The 19,740-nt window shown below is 46.9% G+C and overlaps 1 protein-coding gene across 1 annotated transcript in view; it reads left to right on the top strand.

Annotated features, from left to right (window-relative positions):
• Nucleotides 1-5,830, top strand: part of PGM2L1 (phosphoglucomutase 2 like 1) — a 97,785-nt gene extending 91,955 nt beyond the window's left edge. The window contains exons 13-14 of the mRNA XM_068264643.1: nt 1,289-1,422; nt 4,315-5,830. Of these exons, the coding sequence (XP_068120744.1) occupies nt 1,289-1,422; nt 4,315-4,420 (240 nt within the window). The 3' untranslated portion in view covers nt 4,421-5,830. The remainder of the gene's footprint in view (nt 1-1,288; nt 1,423-4,314) is intronic.
• Nucleotides 5,831-19,740: the final 13,910 nt, after the last annotated feature.

The raw sequence follows: 19,740 nt of genomic DNA, 5'->3' as shown, positions 1-19,740 counted from the left end.
AGCAGTGTGCAGTTACCAGGCAGCAGTGTGCAGTTACCAGGCAGCAGTGTGCAGTTACCAGGCAGCAGTGTGCAGTTACCAGGCAGCAGTGTGCAGTTACCAGGCAGCAGTGTGCAGTTACCAGGCAGCAGTGTGCAGTTACCAGGCAGCAGTGTGCAGTTACCAGGCAGCAGTGTGCAGTTACCAGGCAGCAGTGTGCAGTTACCAGGCAGCAGTGTGCAGTTACCAGGCAGCAGTGTGCAGTTACCAGGCAGCAGTGTGCAGTTACCAGGCAGCAGTGTGCAGTTACCAGGCAGCAGTGTGCAGTTACCAGGCAGCAGTGTGCAGTTACCAGGCAGCAGTGTGCAGTTACCAGGCAGCAGTGTGCAGTTACCAGGCAGCAGTGTGCAGTTACCAGGCAGCAGTGTGCAGTTACCAGGCAGCAGTGTGCAGTTACCAGGCAGCAGTGTGCAGTTACCAGGCAGCAGTGTGCAGTTACCAGGCAGCAGTGTGCAGTTACCAGGCAGCAGTGTGCAGTTACCAGGCAGCAGTGTGCAGTTACCAGGCAGCAGTGTGCAGTTACCAGGCAGCAGTGTGCAGTTACCAGGCAGCAGTGTGCAGTTACCAGGCAGCAGTGAGCAGTTACCAGGCAGCAGTGAGCAGTTACCAGGCAGCAGTGAGCAGTTACCAGGCAGCAGCAAGCAGCTGGGAGAGTTTGAGAGGATTTTCACTGCCTATCAACTGCTCGTGGAAAAGGGGCCTTAATGTTATGTGCCAGTACCTATTGGCAGCTATATTGCATCCATCTGTCCTCCTCATTTGCAGTAACTCCTGGGAGGTGGATGGCCGGGTTTAGTATATTATGTTGTTAATTCCTGGATTCTGCTACATGTTTATAGACCATTGCTGTAAACAATAAGTACAGGTGCTGTTGTCACACAGATGAGTAGATAGACTGAACTGCTAGAGGTAGCCAATCCACAATGGTCAAATGGTAAAATCAATCAAATCCTCAGTGTTTGACATCAGTAGAGGCGGCAGCACAATCCACGACCAAGAAAAATGTGGATGTTTGCCCCGGGATTTGGGGGGTCTAAACCCCTCGTTTTGCGGTAGGGATGTGCCGGTTTACATCTGAGACTACGCGAACTAACAGGTAAAAATAGCACTTTTTGTTCACTTCAAAGTCTCTTTAAAAACACAGGTCAGCTTGAAATGCTTAATTTGATTGGCCATCTCTGCACCTGAGCAGATCAGCCAATCTCTGAGCTCTGTGTTATACTTACCTCTCCTCCTGTGTCTCTTGCAGTTGCTGCCTGTGAGTAAGAGCAGTCAGATGGTCACCTTCACCTTTCAGAACGGTTGTGTGGCCACACTGAGAAGAAGTGGAACAGAACCAAAGGTCAAATATTACGCAGAGATGTGCGGCAGCCCAGGGAAGGGGTGAGTACTGAGTAACGTGGTCTTCTGCTGCCATATCCTGACTTACTCGTTGGGCTGTAGACTCATCCATAGACATTTCCAATGCAGACTCTGTTCAGTGCTCTGTACTGTAGAAACACGCATGACCTCAAAGGGGAGGAGTTTAAAAGTGCAGCAATGCATGCTGGTATGTCTGGCTTCCTGGAATGCAAATGTCATAAAGGTGTATACACACATCCCATTTTAATTGACTAATTATTGGCCAATTTTCCCCCCTCCATGTAGTATGAGGACCAGCAGACTTTGAATACCATGAACAGTTTGGGTAAGTAAGCTTTCAGACTACATGGAAGTGATAACATTGGCCAATCAAAATTGGATATGTGTATGCACCCTTACTAATTGAGTAAAACTAAAATACGGTTTTCAAGTGATGTAGAAAGGAGTGTGTCAAAGTAGTCCAGAACTGAACGATTTCAACAGATTAGACTATATCCAAACGTTGAGGGGGAAGGGGTATACAGGCATGGAAAGTTAGACGCTGCAGCGACATGATCGATATTGGGCAGAGATCCCTGCTGAACGTCTCTCTAAAGCTGGCTTGCGGAATTCCAGGAGTTTTTCTGTAGTGCTCTCCTGATAGATTGGCATTCGTTGTGGCTAAACGATCAATTCCTCAATCAATTCCCACCACACACAGCATATTGATTGTCAATCGATTCTAATATCCATCGAAGAGCAGCATTGCACAGTTCTGTGCAGTGAAACACTCGGAGCCTTCAAACTACTGCTACTCCTGCAAATCTTTTGTCCTGTCCAGTCAATCAAATTTCAATCAATTCTTATCTACCAACGATTCAATCGATTGCACATGTTGGGGCAAAAGATTTGTCTGTTTTTTTTATCAGAGATTGAATCTGCCAGGAATGGATGGGAAAATCGCTGTATGGCCACCTAATATTGAGCGATAGAACGGAAAGGTCGATTATCTGGAAGATGGCTGTCTTTTTGTCTTTGCGTGATCTGATACTCATGGGGCTGACTTATCAAGACATGAGCTGAGGCGGAGCAATGGCCCAGATCAACCAGTCAGAATCCTTTTCTTTGTTTCCCAGCAGAAACCTGATTGGTTGCTCCAGGAGGCTTCATTGCTTTTGCTTCAGTTTTATTTGCACCTCTTTTGATCGATCCGCCTTGGTGAACTAACAGGAAAGAAGCCTCTGCTTAACCTCCTGAGTGTTACGCCGCTCAGGAGGTTTTGCCAGGTTGTGTCCCCCAGTATAATTAATGTGATCCCATGCCTGTAAAACCTGTAGCTAGCACTAGGCTAGCTAGTACAAGTGTCTGGTACCCCCCGATCCCCTGTTTATACATTCCCCAGCCTGGATCCAGCGATCGGCGACGCCTCCCCGCACAGCTCCGGTCTTCACTATTGGGAGGATCGCACACAATGTCATGCGCATACCCGATCCTCCCCATAGAGAGACCGAAGCTGTGCGGGGAGGCTGCGCAATTGCTGGATCCAGGCTGGGGAATGTATAAACGGGGGGGGGGGGATTGCAGGCGATCGGGGGGAGCTGGACACTTGTACTAGCTAGCCTAGTGCTAGCTAAAGGTTTTACAGGCATGGGATCATATTAGTTATGCATGGGGGGACTCCTGAGGCCAGCAAGTGGTATTCCCGACACAGTGAACCAGAGACAAAGCACCCTCATGTATTGTACCATATATATCAGTGGGAACATTAGAGAAAACACCTACCATGCTCTCTGTTTCATCTTTCACTGCTCAACCTGCTTGTTATCAGCCCTGATACAATCCCTGATTAAGCATTCAGTCTGGCTTTGCTCAGGAATCATCATAGCTGAGACATTATAGCAGAGCCAGAAGGGGACAGGCTTGAAAAAAGACTGAAAAGTCAAAAACGCTCGACCCCCCACCCCCCCCCCCATTCTGCCATGTGGAATTGTTGAATAAAGAATACCAGCGGTTTCTACCACTGCTTGGTTTGCGGATCCTTCTGTACATACTCTTGAAAAAAGACATCAGAGAAGACCGATTAGGCTATAAAGATTCCTGAGCAAAGCCAGTCTGAATGCTCAGTCGGGGATTTCATTAGGGCTGATAACCGGCTGAGCAGTGAAGAATGAAACCGAGAGCAGGGTAGGGGTTTTCTTTAATGTTCCCACTGATCTATATGGTACAATACATGAGGGTGCTTCGTCTCTGGTTCACTTTAAATGACAGATGCAAGGTGAATTAAAAACAAAATGCTACTTACGTGGGGTTTCCTCCAGCCCCTGGCAGCCGTCCTGAGCCCTCGCCGCAGCTCCACTTCCATCCGCTGGCCCCGGGTCCCCTCCGATGTAGATGCCGACGCGCATCTACTGCGCCTGGGTGAGAGCCTCTCGCGGTCTGGAGTGTTCTGCGCAGGCACAAAACTACTGTGCCTACAGTGTTCTCCCCAGGCTCTTATAGTCGGGTGCTCCACCATGCTAGTTTTGGTGAGCACCGGGCTTTCATTTGCTCACCACCTTCTCTTCTGTAAGCAGAGTTGTGCAGAGAAGCGCCGGCCCCGTATTTTCTCATCTAGCCCAACCAGACTTATTTTTCATACCACCCGGCTACTTTTTCATGCCACCCGGCTCGAAAAAATTCTGGGTAGAACGCTGGCCTGTGTAGTACACTCCAGGTGATGTTGGCGTGATTGACAGCGGCGTTCGCACAGGTACAGTAGAGGACGAACTGGCGAGTTCAGCTTCTACACCGGAGGGGACCCCAGGCCACCGTCTGGAAGCGGAGCTTCAGCGAGGGCACAGGACGGCTGCCAGGAGCTGGAGGAAGCCCCGGGTAAGTAGAATTTTAATTACTTTGGACCACTCCTTTAATACCATTGTCTTTCTCTTGTTGCAGGGACCGGCTATTCCTTGAGGACGAGCTGAAGAAAGTCATCCAGGTCCTGGTGGAGGAATTTCTGGAGCCCAGCAAGAATGGGCTGATCTGGAGGGCGGTGTCATAAGTCCCCGGACTCCTCATTACCCTGACTGTCTTCTGTCCTGGTTAATGCTGCGTTTTTAGTCCACAGACCGTATCGGAAGGAATTGTAGGAGAGCAGTGATACAAGCTGTTGACCGTCCGGATATTTTCATCAGCTTCCTGTGTGGCGGCCTGCTGCAAGGCATGCTGGGAGGTTTTGGCAGTTGCACAGGCCACTGCAAGCTTTAGCGGTTTTGTTGCAGTTGAAACGGTCGCTAATGACGACATTGGGGGCTACTACACTAAGAAGGGATTTCGATAGCCGTTTTCCCCCTTGGATGTATCTGCTTTATGTTTGTGGTTTTTGCTTTTGACCAAATATCTTCTCCAGGGCTTGACAAGATGACCTGCAGTTCACAAGCTTGCCGGTCTCTTCTATGCTCCAAAGATCTTAACTAGGATCCGTTACTTCGATGCAGGGAAACCATTTCGTTTTGCTCTACCACAGTGATGGCTAACCTTGGCACTCCAGCTGTGACAAAACTACAAATCCCATCAAGCCTCTGACTCCCCGAGTTATGCTTAGAGCTGTCAGAGTATTGCAATGCCTCATGGGACTTGTAGTTCCACCACAGCTGGAGTGCCAAGGTTAGCCATCACTGCTCTACCATGAGCTCCCTTGCATTAGACTTCTTGGCTCCACTATTGCCCAAAACGACACCTTTTCCCGTCTGGAGACAATGAATCCATGATGGAAACCTGTGTTACAAAGTTTTTGTTTTTTTCAGCATTCTGTTCTTGTTCGTGTTAATTTATTACTTTCTGTTCTTTTTTTTTATCTTTGTGTTTTTGCTTTGTAAGCTTAGAAGATTAGGTATTTGGTGTTGTAGCATGTTTGTTTGTGTTACACGGTTTTATTTGTGACACTATTATCTGCTTTATAATTTGCAATAGTTCCTTCTGATTCAGCACTGTCCGTGTTGATTTTGCAAAAAGAAACTTTATAAAAGGGATGCACAGCAAGTATCTGCGGTGTAAAAACCAACTTGGTAAAGACATTTTTTTTGTTGTGTGTATAGCATTGAAAGGCGTTAGAACCACTTTTAGGTTGTACTGCTGATTGTTTCCCTGTGATATCTTCTATATTTCCATTTCGTTGAGCCTCCATTGATTTCAAGTAATCCCCAATGGCTGCTGGACTGTAAAGTTATAGGCGGCAATAACAAAAACATGACCGGTGTTCAAACCCTTCTCTGCTTTGTGAAAGTAAAGTTTTTTTACTTATTGCCGTCTCTGGTCCTGGTAGAGATTTTCTCGCGTTTCCTGAAGTGGGATAAATTCTCCAAAATGGGAACAGACTAAGATAAAATTCCCAAAAAGGCGTTAACCCCCTTGTACGCTAGTTAAAGTGTAACTGTCGGACATAAAATCAACAATAAATTCTTTATTTTTATCTGGTAAACAAGTGATAAGGGTGCTAACCAGGCAAGCCAAAAGTTAAAATCACTGTTACTTTTCTTGTTGATAAATGATCATTCCCCAGTTTACCTGACTCTTATTTGGTACGTTGCCGCACAAAGGAAGTTGCAGGGCATGCTGGGTTGTCCTTTTTTGCTTCTGTACATTAGGTAAGTCTGAGGGGAAATAAAGAAGCAAAAAAAAAAGACAACCCAGCATGCCCTGCAACTTCCTTTGTGCGGCAACATACCAAATAAATCAGGTAAACTGGGGAATGATCATTTATCAACAAGAAAAGTAATAGAGAGTTTAACCTTTGGATTGCCTGGTTAGCATCCTCATTACTTGTTTACCAGATAAAAATAGAGAATTGATTTTTGATTTTATGCCCGACAGTTAAAGCTAAAATCCAATATTTTTATGCCAGGAGTTGACAGTAGAGGTGACCACCCAATATTCTTTGTTGTGACAATGTGTATACATGCTGGTGTGGATTAAAAAAAAAAACCTCACACCCACCCCTCTACATGTGTAAAGGCCGCTGGGATATTCGGGCACTGACAACTGTGTCCTTACCTGTCCCGCTCTTTATCCCGAGTCAGGCGAAAACTGCTCTAGAAATTTGGGCACGGCGCTCCTTGAGTAATTTGGGTGCCGTCAAAAGGAGGAGTCCAAATTGCGATAGGAACAGTCTCACCCCAGTGTCCAAGGCGACCTGGAGGGGGGAATAGTAATTTACGCCACCGGGACCTTTGCAGGAGCAGGATGAGCCATTTTTCAGCTTTATCCTGCACCCAATTCTTCCGCTGCCTTAGTTACATGTTCACCTTTATCCTCGTCCCCTGTTTTTATCTTCTGTGAGTTCATTTGGTAAAAAAAGTTTCAAATGGAGTTCTCTCCCTAAGCAGTCTAATTGGGGGAAGGGGCTTCCAGATAGAGGATATTTAGGATTAATTCATTCCAAATATGAACCTCTTTTTTACATTATTAAAGGACTTCCGAGGCCAAAATCCGGGCCCAAAACATAAAAAAAGTTAGCTACCTTCATGGCTTTGTAAGGCACGGAGGACGCCGTCCGCGCCCTCCGTGCCGTTCCGCCTGGTCCCCTCTGGTGAATAGCCCCCCGAAAGGCTGCGACCCCACGGTCCGGGTCGGCATCTTCTGCCCCTATAAAGATGGCCGCCGGAGCTGGCCACGGCTGCGCAGTCCGCATAGCCGCTACTGCGGCTGCGCAGCTCTAGGGACAACCCCCCGATCACGTAACAGCCAGCGTGAATCAGAGGGTTGGCCCTAGAGCTGCGCAGCCGCAGTAGCGGCTATGCGGACTGCGCAGCCGTGGCCAGCTCCGGCGGCCATCTTTATAGGGGCAGAAGATGCCGACCCGGACCGTGGGGTCATAGTCTTTCGGGGGGCTATTCAGCAGAGGGGACCAGGCGGAACGGCATGGAGGGCGCGGATGGCGTCCTCCGTGCCTTACAAAGCCATGAAGGTAGCTAACTTTTTTTATGTTTTGGGCCCGGATTTTGGCCTCGGAAGTCCTTTAAGAAGTTAGAGCATAAGAACTAAATAGGTCTGGCAAAGTATCTATACAGTTTAAAATCTCATCCCTAGGCAAAACAAATTATTATTTTTGAAAGTCTTTAAGACCTATTTTGAGTTTTTATCGATGTCTGTCGCCCATTTGGGAGAATTTTCTTCTTGTGTGCTGTAATTGTCTATATTTTACAATATCGTGTTGGGAAGTTCCAGCTGTTGGGATGAAGGGAAAAAAAATGGAGTAAAAAAAAAACTTTAAAAATAACTTAAAAAAATACAAAACTTTATTTAAAATCTTCTTGCTTTGGCACATGTCCCTTATTTTGCCGTGTTTAGTTTGTTTAGCTCGCTGCACTTTAGATGACTTGTATATAGAGGTAAGAAGCTGTATGTACTTTAAAGAGACTCTGTAACCTCATAAAGATCCCCTGGGGGGTACTCACCTCGGGTGGGGGATGCCTCGGGATCCTAATGAGGCTTCCCACGCCGTCATCTGTCCCACGGGGGTCTCGCTGCAGCCCTCCGAACAGCCGGCGACAGGCCCGACTGTAAAATCAATATTTACCTTTGCTGGCTCCAGCGGGGGCGCTGTGGCTGCTTTCCGCTCCGAACTACACGGAAATACCCGATCTCAGTCGGGTCTGCTCTACTGCGCAGGTGCCGGAAACTTGTGCCTGCGCAGTAGAGCAGACCCGACGGCGATCGGGTATTTCCGTGTAGTTCGGAGCCGACAGCCGTCAGAGCGCCTGCGCAGGAGCCGGGAAGGTAAATAATGACGTCATCTTGTTCGGAGGGCTGCAGCGAGACCCCCGTGGGACAGAGGACGGCGTGGGAAGCCTCATTAGGATCCGGAGGCTTCCCCCACCCGAGGTGAGTACCCCCCAGGGGATCTTTTGATGTTACAGATCCTCTTTAATGGAATTTCTGAGCTGAGCGGAAAGTCTCAGTGAACTGAAGGAAATCGGTCAGAAGTGGAGATCCAGCCAGATCCCTACCAATCGGCTGCCTGGGATCTACTGTGGATCCACCAGAGAGGGGGGGGGGGGCAATGAAAGAATTATTAAAGCGCTAAAACTCGCACACACGATACAATAAAGATGAGGGTTTTTAGTGGGAAATGTTGTTGAATTTCCCAGAACATGTTGCTAGCATTTAGCCTAGCAAGGTGTTGATTTGCTATTCGGGGAGGAGGGTGGCCGATGGAGCGAGGAGCGTTACACAGCAGGCGGGGTGAACAATGTTCTCGGCCAAGAGGGGGCGTCAGGGGAGGGCTGCTGTACACGTGCTTGATTTAGCAGATGTGGTGGTTGTTGGCTGCCATGGCCAAGTTTCATCTAGTGTGTGAACCACTGTGTACCCTAGGCGGTGCGGCGGGAGGGCAGATGGGACACAGAGGCATGTTCCCTGCCTCATGACGTGCCTCTGTTCTTCCCCCCCCCCCCGCTGCTCTCTGCCCCCCACCATTGCGCTATAACCCCCTGAAATTGGCGACAATGATTATCTCGAGGGGAAAGGAGGGGAGGGATTCCCTGCTCAAAACGCCCACTGGGGGCCCGTCTGCAGACTTTCCACAGCTGCTATTGGGCGTCTGTCTCTCCCTGGCCGCTCTCCCACCTCCCTGCACGCTGATATAGTATCTCGCTCTCCTTCCAGCGTCGTGACCCCAGAGGTCATGAAAGTGAAAGTAAGGAGATGCAGGCCACAGGAGGGGTGGACAATGCAGATACCTGATCCTGGATCAGGCAGCATTGGTTTTGTTTGTTTTTTTTAAATTTAAGTCCCCACCTCTGGTTCGCTTTAAGTTTAGCACCTTCAGCTTTCCTGTCCACCAAAACGATCAGTCACCTTAGGTGTGAAAACCTTTAATACAAAATTGCCGGTGCCTTGTCTGTAGCCCCTGGGTGATTTTTGCTTCGGACCTCTCTGTAGCTGTCTTGATAAACAAGTGCCTCTGTGGTTATCCGTTCCTTGTCACTGGCCTTCAGACTAGGAGCTGCAAAAAGAGTTAAAAACGCCCGGAAACCCCAACCCGACATTAGTGATAACCTAGGATGTGTGCACCGTGGGTTCCGGAAAACGTTGCGTTTTCTCCTGCAGTCTGAATGGGGTCTTTGGCAGGCGAATGGGTCCTTAGGGGCTCAGCACACAGTTCTGTACATTATATATTGTCCTGGAAGGCATGCCCTCCCTACTGCTGTGCATAGCGTGATGCTGATGCAGAGCTGCACCTTGTTGGCTTCTCTTTGTATAGAGGACACAGCGGCCTATGCTTGCTATCTTTTTGCACTGTCCTATAAATACCTGCCCCCTGGTCCAATAAAGCCGCTCTCAGTCCCGGGGGTTATATTGCACTATGTCTCTCAAGGCTCTCTTATCGTACTTCTCTGTTGTCTGAACGCTAAAGTCCCGGTAGCTGGCCGTGTTATGGAGGTAGGGGAGGTGTGTATAGAACGTGTCTTTTTTTTGGTATCTGTTGGTAAACTTGAGGGCTGAAGTATAGTTCCTACATCCCATGTTTAGCTACTCCCACCAATGGAGGCTGAGTGTGGCTATTGCTTGCCATAGCCTGTTTAACCCATTCAATAGTTATCTCGATTGAGATAAGTGCTCTGCTTTTTTACTTCAGTAGGCAGAACTTGTTGTGCTGTAAATTCTTGGAATGCTTTGATCTCTCTCTACTAGCAGAAATTACAGAAACTGAAAGCAGCGTCCTCTGTTATCTCAAGCTGCCCCCTAGTGATAAGTGGCCATTACTACACATTACAGCAGTATGAATTGGAAGTAAAGATATGTAACAAAGAAGAAATTTAAAAAAAAGTGCTAAAATAAGTGCTCTAGAACTTGTAAGTCTCTAAATAAATTGGCTGCTAAATGGTTCGTAGCATTGATCTTCAAATTCGGTTTAGTGAAAGTATTGGTCACATGACACGCGGATCGGTGAACTCCTCCTGCCCCTGTGCTGGACAGCCGCGGTCAGGAGTATTTGTGGGATTGAATTCACTATACTAAATTCAAACGCCAACACTACTGCTTAAAGGAAACCAGAGATAAAGAATTAAAAGTTAGTTATACATACCTGGGGCTTCCCGCAGCTCCAGAAACCCTGATCGCTCCCACGCCGCGGTCTTCAGCCTTCCCCGTTCGCCGCACCGGCTCATGGACTTCCAGGGGGCGTGGCCAGCCTACGCAAGTAAAGTGCGCTCCTTGCGTATCTCTCCAGCAACTGCTGGACAGGTACGCAAGGAGCGCACTTTAGCTACGCCTTGACTGGCCAGTCGGCTGAAGTCACGGGAGCCGGTGCGGCGAACGGGGAAGGCTGAAGACCGCGGCGTGGGAGCGATCAGGGTTTCTGGAGCTGCGGAAAGCCCCAGGTATGTATAACTAACTTTTAATTCTTTATCTCTGGTTCTCTTTAAAGAGAGTCTGAAGCCAAATTAAATACTACTTTTTACCTGCTAATTATCTTAAGCAATATAAGCCGTGCTGAAATGCTGCATTCCTGCGGCAGAACGAGGTCTTTATACCCCCCAAATACCGGGGAAAAATTCCATGACTTTCCAGGTCATGGATTTTGCTGCCTGGGGGAGGCAGAGCTGTGCGCAGTAGCTCTGCCTCCAGTCCAGTCAATCTCTGCCGATCTCCAGCTCTCCCCGCCCCTCTCAGTGCAAGAAAAATGAGAGGGGCGGGGAGAGGCGGAGATTGACTCCAGTAAAGGAGAAGCTACAGCACAAAGCTCTGCCTCTGACTGGAAGCGTTCCCTGATTTTTGCCCTCAGACTCTTAAATATTAGAGGTGCTTCTCTGCTTCATTTAAAGTTATCCCATTGTGCCTTACACGGGCTGGGGCCTACTGGATAATAGGTGACCACAGTCGCTGAGCGCTTTTGATAGCATTTTGAAGCAGTTTTCAATGTAATGTTAGCAATTGTATAGCGATTACAATTTGCATGCGCTTTTTGTTTGTTTTTGCTCTGGGTGCTAAATGGCTTTTGTACAGTGATTGAAAAGCGATTTTGTAGCGACCGTATGCTTTGTATGCTTCAGCCCCCACCATTGCGATTTGGGGTAATCTCAGTCGCTCCTGTGGAATGGCCTACATTGGATTTTATTCGCCTCATGCTTTTGGAATCGCCGCTGATGTCGTAGCGTGGCTGAAACTGCTTTTGGGGGCCGCAGAGGGGTATAAAGGAATTGTATGTATAGAGTATGTGCTCATGCTTGTTCCTCCCAGATTCCGCAGAGGGCAGAATTTGGGCAAACATTATAAGTGCCCTTATCCTTTAAAGTGGACCTGAACTCTTGCAGCAGGAAAACCTAGAGAAGTGTATTGAGTGTATTGAGAGTTTAGCCTGTCTAATTCCCCCTCATCTGTGACTAATCACCACTGTAATTTGCTCCCTCAGCTGTGTCAGCTGGCTGCCTCGGAAAAGCAGCTAGTGTGTAAACACAGGCTGTTAACCCTATGTCTGCTGCCATGAAAGCAGGAAGTAGACACGCTGAAGAGTTATTGCAGGGTTTGTATCCGCTGTAACAAATGTTTTTCTTTAAAGGTTATTATGCTGTTGCTTATCTTTGCGCGCAGAGAGGAAGTTGTGAGTTCCGGTCCGCTTTACAGACAGCTGCTTCCTGCCTTTTGTAGGCCTGTAGATGGTGTATTTAGAAATGACAAAACACTCTTCCAAATACCTTAGGGCTCATAAACACAGAGAAAGCATAGAAGATAGAATCTCTGCGCAGTTGTACACACGTTGGATGGTTGTCGGCTGGTCGGAGCTCCCTCTGCGATCTGCTGTGCACATGCTAGATTCTGAGCAATCAGCCCTGGTGTGTTGGCTAGTGATCTTCCTGGTGGATCATCATAGCTTAGGGCATTGTTCTCCTACTCGCCCGACCATAACTTTATCATGCGGTCGGCCCTCCTCCCCTCTCCATAGCAACAGAATGTGTCGCTAGGCCGCAGGCTAGAGATGGGTCCGTACAGAAATTGATTTCTTTCCCTGTATGTTTTTTGTTTTTGTTTGGGGGAGTGGGGGGGGGGTTCCATTTTTGTTGTCCATAGAGGAAGCCAAAAGCAGCAACAATAAGCTATGTTTTGGGGCAGTTTGTGTGTGCCTGGCTTAGTAGCCTCTTGGGCACGTCAGAGCCACAGTTCGAGGTCTGAGCCGTGACTGACTGAGGAAGATGGGCACTCAAAACTATTTTTAAGTTTGTATAAAGTGGAGGACCATGAAAATATTGAAACCTAAAATGAATAGAAACCTATACAGATAAGAAATACGTTTCTTCCAGAGTAAAAGGAGCCATAAATTGCTTTTCTCCTATGTTGCTGTCACTTACAGTAGGTAGTAGAAATCTGACAGAACTGACAGATTTTTGGACTAGCCCATCTGCTCATAGGGGGTTTTATTTTCAAAAGCTCTTAGTGAATGGCAGTTGCTCCGTCCAACTGCCAAAGAAAGCGTACGGTGAGCAGGGAGGCTGGCCAGCATCTTTGTTTAAATCAGGGAGTGTCTTTATGAAGAATAAAGGCCATGCTGAGAATCCCCTATGGAGAGATGGACCAGCCCAAAATCTGTTAGTTCTGTTAGATTTATACTACCTACTGTAAGTGATGGCAACATAGGAGAAAAGTAATTTATGGCTCATTTTGCTCTGCATGAAACGTACTTCTTATTTGTATGTGTTTACATATATTTTACATTTTAAGATTTTTGCTACAGTGGTCCTTTAAGCTTTAAATGGCGCTTTTGAGTATAAAACCTATAGGAGGCTATAGTTATTAGAAGTTGCAATATTGTAGATAAGTTCTCCTATTCCTGCAAGCTTGACCGCTAATATGAACGCACAAAGACGTCGCGTGCGCCCGCGTGGGGCCGTGATACTGTAGAATGGCGCAGTGACTATTCTGGAGAGACCCGCACAACTGCAATGGTTACTTAAGATCAAATACACCTTTCCCTGCGTTTCTGGGAAACCATTTATTTCCAGAATAATCCCCCGCCTTGTATATAAAGAGAAACCTGCTTTCTTCCTTTTTTCCCTTCTGTATGCTGATCTTTGTATATGTCTTTATGTATATCCTTATTTAATATTTTATTGCTTTTTGGGACATGCAATCATTTTGTGAGGTGACTGCAGCACAGTTTTTTATATGTAGTGTTAAGTGGCTCTCACTGCCTCAGTTTCGCCTATGTTTGATGCAAATGGCTGTTAATTTGCCACGCAAGGGTTGCGTATTATACAAAGAAAGTTATGGATTTTTTTTTTTTAACTATAATACGTAAAAAGCGACATTGCACACTCTGCCCTCAAATTCTTTCCTTGGCTGCCCATCGCCTGTACTGAGTTCCAAGATTTTTTTTCCCCCTGCCAGAGCTGTACAGGCTTTTTCAAACTTTATTTCTACACTACTTTTATACACCATAGCTTTCGGTTTAGGGGCAGCAGAAGGAAAGGGCAGAAAAGACACAATGCAGCAGCAGCAGCTTGGGGTGTGGTAGCCACAGTCCAGTGTAAGCTGGATGAATGTAAGCACAGGCTGCTGCCAGGAGCGCCTAATTCAAATATACTTTTAAATAAATTTCATCAAGAAAGCAATGGATTTGATATTAATGATGGACCTTAAAGGACCGCCATGACAAAAAAATAGTAACATTTAAAGGGACATTGTAGGGGGGTCGGGGTAAAATGAGTTGAACTTACACGGGGCTTCTAACGGTCCCCCGCAGACATCCTGTGCCCGCGCAGCCACTCACCGATGCTCCGGCCCCGCCTCCGGTTCACTTCTGAAATTTCAGACTTTAAAGTCTAAAAACCACTGCGCCTGCGTTGCCGTGTCCTCGATCCCGCTGATGTCACCAGGAGCGTACTGCGCAGGCCCAGTATGGTCTGTACCTGCGCAGTACACTCCTGGTGACATCAGCGGGATTGAGGACGCTGCAACGCAGGCGGGGTGGTTTTCAGACTTTAAAGTCAGAAATTCCAGAAGTGAACTGGAGGCGGGGCCGGAGCATCGGTGAGTGGCTGCGCGGGCACAGGATGTCTGCGGGGGACCGTTAGAAGCCCCGGGTAAGTTCAACTCATTTTCCCCCAACCCCCCTACAGTGTCCCTTTAAAGGGCAACTGAAGAGAAAGGAATATGGAGGCTGCCATATTTATTTCCTGTTAAGCAATACTAGTTGCCTGGCAGCCCTGCTGATCCTCTGCCTCTAATACCTTAAGCCATAGACCCTAAACAAGCATGCAGCAGATCAGGTGTTTCTGACATTATTGATCTGACAAGATTAGCTGCATGCTTGTTTCACACGTTATTCACACTACTGCAGCCAAATAGATCAGTAGGCCTGCCAGGCAACTGGCATTGTTTAAAATTAAATATGGCAGCCTCCATATCACTCTCACTTCAGTTGCCCTTTAAAGAGACTGTAACAAAAAAAAGTTCCCCTGGGGGGTACTCACCTCGGTAGGGGGAAGGTTCTGGATCCTAATGAGGCTTCCCCCGTCCTCCTGTGTCCCACGGCGGTCTCGCTGCAGCCCACGGAACGCACAGCCGACAATTTGTCAGTCTGTGTAATATTTACCTTTTCTGGCTCCAGTAGGGGCGCTGTTGCGGCTCTCTGCTCGGAAGTGGAAGTAGCCGATCTGTCGGGTCCGCTCTACTGCGCAGGTGGCTTGTGCTTGTGCAGTAAAGCGGACCGACAGCGATCGACTATTTCCGCCTATCTCTGAGCGCCTGCGCTGGAGCCGGGAAGGTAAGTATTTACATACCTGCTGTTCAGAGAGGCACAGGGAGACCGCCATGGGACACAGGAGGACGGTGGAAGCCTCGATAGGATCCAGAGGCTTCCCCCACCCAAGGTGAGTACCTCCCCAGGGGAACTTTTGTTGGTTACAGGTTTTCTTTAAAGTGAACATAATGAAAAAAAAGTGCCCCTCGACGTTACTTACTTTGGGAGGGTGGAGTTTCTGGATCTTAAAGAGGCTTCCACTATCCTCCTTATCCAGCACAGAGACTCCCGATCTGTCCACAACTATAACAATCCAGTGAGCATGAGCTTTACCGTGAACCCAATCGGATCCGCTCTACTGCTCAGGCGCACACACCTCGTGCCTGTAGCCAGTAGAGCGGACCTGACTGGCTCTATTTCCACCAGAGCGCAAACGGGAAGCCTCAAGCGTGCCTGCGTCAGGAAAGTCACAAGATCGTTATGGGTCTGGAGCCGGATGACACCTGTGCGCACTGTGGGAGGATTTTCGTGGGATGCCAGCTCTCAATCTGTTGAAGGCAGAGGGTCAGATTTATCAAAGCATTACCGACAGATTTTTCTTAAACTGTTCTAACCAGCAGCGGAACTGTTATACATGATAAGAAACTTCTCAAATTCTACATAATAGCAGCAGTTTAGCGGGGATTTCTAGAGCTGCACCACAGTTAAGAAAAGTGGAAATCCATCCATAAACTGCAGCAGATTAGTCTGAAGCGAAAATATATTGCTAAATTTGCCTTTCCATTCGCTTCAGTACTCTCTCCAGCGCTAAAACCGCCGCATCCCCGGGGAAAAACGAGGGCTGTAGACCCCCCAAATCCCGGGGGGGCGCGGGGGGGTTGACTATGGACGGCGCTTCCTGGAAAGGGGCAGAGCTCTCTGCTGTAGCTTTGCCTTTCCTGCCGTCAAGTGCCACGCATCGCCGCCTCTCCCTGCCTCTCTCACTCTTTCTTAACAGGGAGGGGTGGGGAGAGGCGGAGATCCGCACGGCAATCGACAGCAGGAGAGGCGGCGCTACAGCGAATAGCTCAGCCTCTCAGGGCAGCACAATCCACGACCAAGTTGGTCGTGAATGATTGCCCGGGCATTTGGGGGGGTCTGCAGCCCTTGTTTTTTTGGCGGGGGTGCGGCGGTTTAGCGCTGGAGAGACTTTTGAAGCGAATGGAAAGATAAATTTAGCAACAAAAAAATCTGCTTCAGAGTCTCTTTAAGAAGTGCTTAATAGCAGTTCTACAGATAGTGCAGTGCAGCCTAGACATGATTTGTGAAGGGCTCCTCCCCCCTGCTGCCAGGTGTCTTGTGAAGCTGTTCTTAACCCTTCCAGTGCTGGGCATTGATGCAATACAGCAGATGTATTGGTTACCTCAGCAACAGCAATTTCCCTCACACTGCGCTGCCTGAGAGACCTTCCTAACTACTCCTATTCTTAATAGTTTAAAAAGGAATCTGCACTATTTAGTGATGTCTTAGGATGTCTGAGACAGTTCTGCACGGATTTCTAAAAACCTACTAATATTTTGTCTGGCACTCTTGATAAATGTCCCCCAGAGACCTTAACCAATACCCTATTCACCCACATGTATTTTACATTTTTTCAATTTTTTGGCATAGTGGTCCTTTAAGTGCACAATTGTTTGTTCTTTTTGTTTTTTCCTTGGAGGGGAGGGAAGGGGGTGGATTCTGTAACGGTGACAGAATTTGTTGATTGTTGTTTTTTCCACAGCATCTCCATGTTTTCAAAAAATTTGCTTTCATTGTTAAATACTTGTGTTGGCGCACAATAGTGAAATCCCAGGCTTACCTGCAAAAATGGGATTTGTGTGGATGAGGACACGCCCACTTTCCTCATTTGCATACAGCGTGACAGTAGAAGACCTTCTTTGCTAAGAATAAGTTTGCCCGTGGCCACTTTTAAGGCCGCGTCTCCTCGGTTCCACCCTGCACAACCTTATTTCGCACTTTGTTTTGCTTTGGTTCTTAATTAGACTTAATAAACATGTATCGATATTGTGAGACTCATTAGACAATGTAAAGGCCTCACTGTAATTGAAATTTGGTTATTTTTTTCCATCTTTTACGTCCTTTTTGTTCTGTTTACCTTATGACAATGTTTTATTGATGTTTTCTTTTTAGAATTCTACTGCTGCAAACTTTATTTTCTTGTTTGTTTTTTATTGTTCTCTTGTGCATTTTGTGTTTCAAATAAACGCTGGTTATATTGTTTGTTACTCCTTGTCCTTGTATTCTGTTTTTTACTAGGAAAAAATTACTTTTCTAGACCAGGACTGTGGAGTCGGAGCAATTTTTGGGTACCTGGAGTGAGAGTTGGGAAAAAATGTACCGACTCCTAATGAATTTAAACTGTAATTTAAAATAAAAAATATGATAAAATGTTCTATTTCTCAGATAATAGTCATTAATCTATATATGTAAAATCGGGTGTGTGTGCGTGTGTGTGTGCGTGTGTGTGTGCGTGCGTGCGCGTGTGTGTGTGGTGTGTGTGTGGCGTGTGTGTGGTGTGTGGTGTGTGCGTGCGTGTGCGTGTGTGTGTGGTGTGTGCGTGCGCGTGTGTGTGGTGTGTGCGTGTGTGTGTGTGTGTGTGGTGTTTGGTGTGTGTGTGCGTGTGTGTGTGTGTGTGTGCGTGTGTATGTATGTATGTGCCGCGATCACGCGAAAACAGCTTGACCGATTTGAACGAAACTTGGTACACAGATCCCTTACTACCTGGGATGATATGTTCTGGGGGTCTCGCGGCCCCCCTGTACACCTGGGCGGAGCTACAAACAGCAAATCAGATTCCACCCATTCAAGTCAATGGAAAAAATGTAAAAGGCTGCCATTCTCACAGTAATCAAGCCAGAGTCCCCACACATGGCACAGTTGGTCACTTGGTGACCGAGGTTACAAATCCAGGAAAAGTGGGCGGAGCATAAAACTGCCAATCAAATTTCAGCCATTCATTTAAATGGGAAAATGTAAACTGCAGCCATTCTTAGACTGTTAATCGCAGGGTTCTCAAACTTGGTACACTTGGTCACTGGGTGAATACGATTACATTTCAAGAAAATGGGTGGAGCCTACAACAGCCAATCAAAATTCACCTATTGATTTTCAAGGGGAATATTTAAACTGCTGCTATTCTTACACTTTTAATAGCAGAGGCCTGCTACAGTTGGTCATTGGGTGACTGGGGTCCAAATTCACTAAAGGGGCGGGGCCACATACAGCCAATCAGATTTCCTTGGTGAATAAATTGCTTCCATTCACATTTTTTATGCCAGGAACCTGAAAGCTCACAATGTTGGTCATTGAGTGACTGTGTGTGTCAAGGTTACAAAAAGTGGGCGGAGCCAAAAAACTTTTATTGGGAAAATATAAACTGCAGCCATTTTTACACCGTTAATGGCAGGGTTCTCAAACTTTGCACAGTTGGTCACTGGGTGACTGAGATTAAGATTTTGGAAGGTGGGTGGAGCCTACAACAGCCAATAAAAATTCATCTTTTGATTTTCAAAGGGAATATTTCATCGGCTACCATTCTCTTATACTGTGAAAAGCAGATTCCTCAAACCTGGTACAGTTGGTCGCTGGGTGACTGGGGTCCAAATTCGGAAAGGGGGCGGAGCTACAAACAGCCAAATTTGTTTATTTTTCAATGGGAATATACAAAGTATTGATACTAAGGACCCCAAAGCCGATAAACTTGATAACTGAGTGACTGTATGTCAAGGTTAGAAAAAGTGGGCGGTGCCAACAACTACATTTTTAACATGGCAGGGTTCCCAAACTTTACACAATTGGCCACTGGGTGACTGGGATGAATATTCAGAAATGTGGGTGGAGCCTACAACAGCCAATCAAAATGTACCTATTGATTTTCAAGGGGAATATTCCCATTGCTACCATTCTCACACTGTTAGTGGCAGAGGCCTCAAACCTGATACAGTCAGTCATTGGGTGACTGGGGTCCAAATTCACTAAAGGGGTGGAGCCACAAACAGCCAATTTAGATTTGTTAGATTGATTTCAGCCATTTTGTTATTGGCAGGGTTCTCAAACGTGACAGTTGGCCACTGGGTGACTGGGACTAATATTCAGAAAAGTGGGTGGAGCCTACAACAGCCAATCAAAATTCACCTTTTGATTTTCAAAGGGAATATTTCATCGGCTACCATTCTCTTATCCTGTGAAAAGCAGATTCCTCAAACCTGGTACAGTTGGGTCACTGGGGTTCAAATTCAGAAAAGGGGACAGAGCCACAAACGGTGAATCAGATTTGTTTCATTTCATGGGAAAATACAAATTATTGATGCCAAGGACCCCAGAGCTCACAAACTTGGTCATTGAGTAGTGACTTTGTGTACAGGTTACAAAAAGTGGGCGGAGCCAAAAACAAATTTCACTGGGAAAGTGTAAACTGCAGCCAATCTTACACTGTTAATGGCAGGGTTCACAAACTTTGCCCAGATGGTCACTGAGTGACTGAGATTAATATTCAGGGAAGTGGGTGGAGCCTATAATAGCCAATCAAAATTCACCTGTTGATTTTTAAGTGGAATATTTAAATTGCTGCCATTTTTACACTGTTAATAGCAGATGCCTCA

Source organism: Hyperolius riggenbachi, chromosome 2, assembly GCF_040937935.1.
Source record: "Hyperolius riggenbachi isolate aHypRig1 chromosome 2, aHypRig1.pri, whole genome shotgun sequence".
NCBI lineage: Eukaryota > Metazoa > Chordata > Amphibia > Anura > Hyperoliidae > Hyperolius > Hyperolius riggenbachi.
Note: the sequence above shows the minus strand (reverse complement) of the source record. Positions and strands in the feature narration are given on the sequence as shown.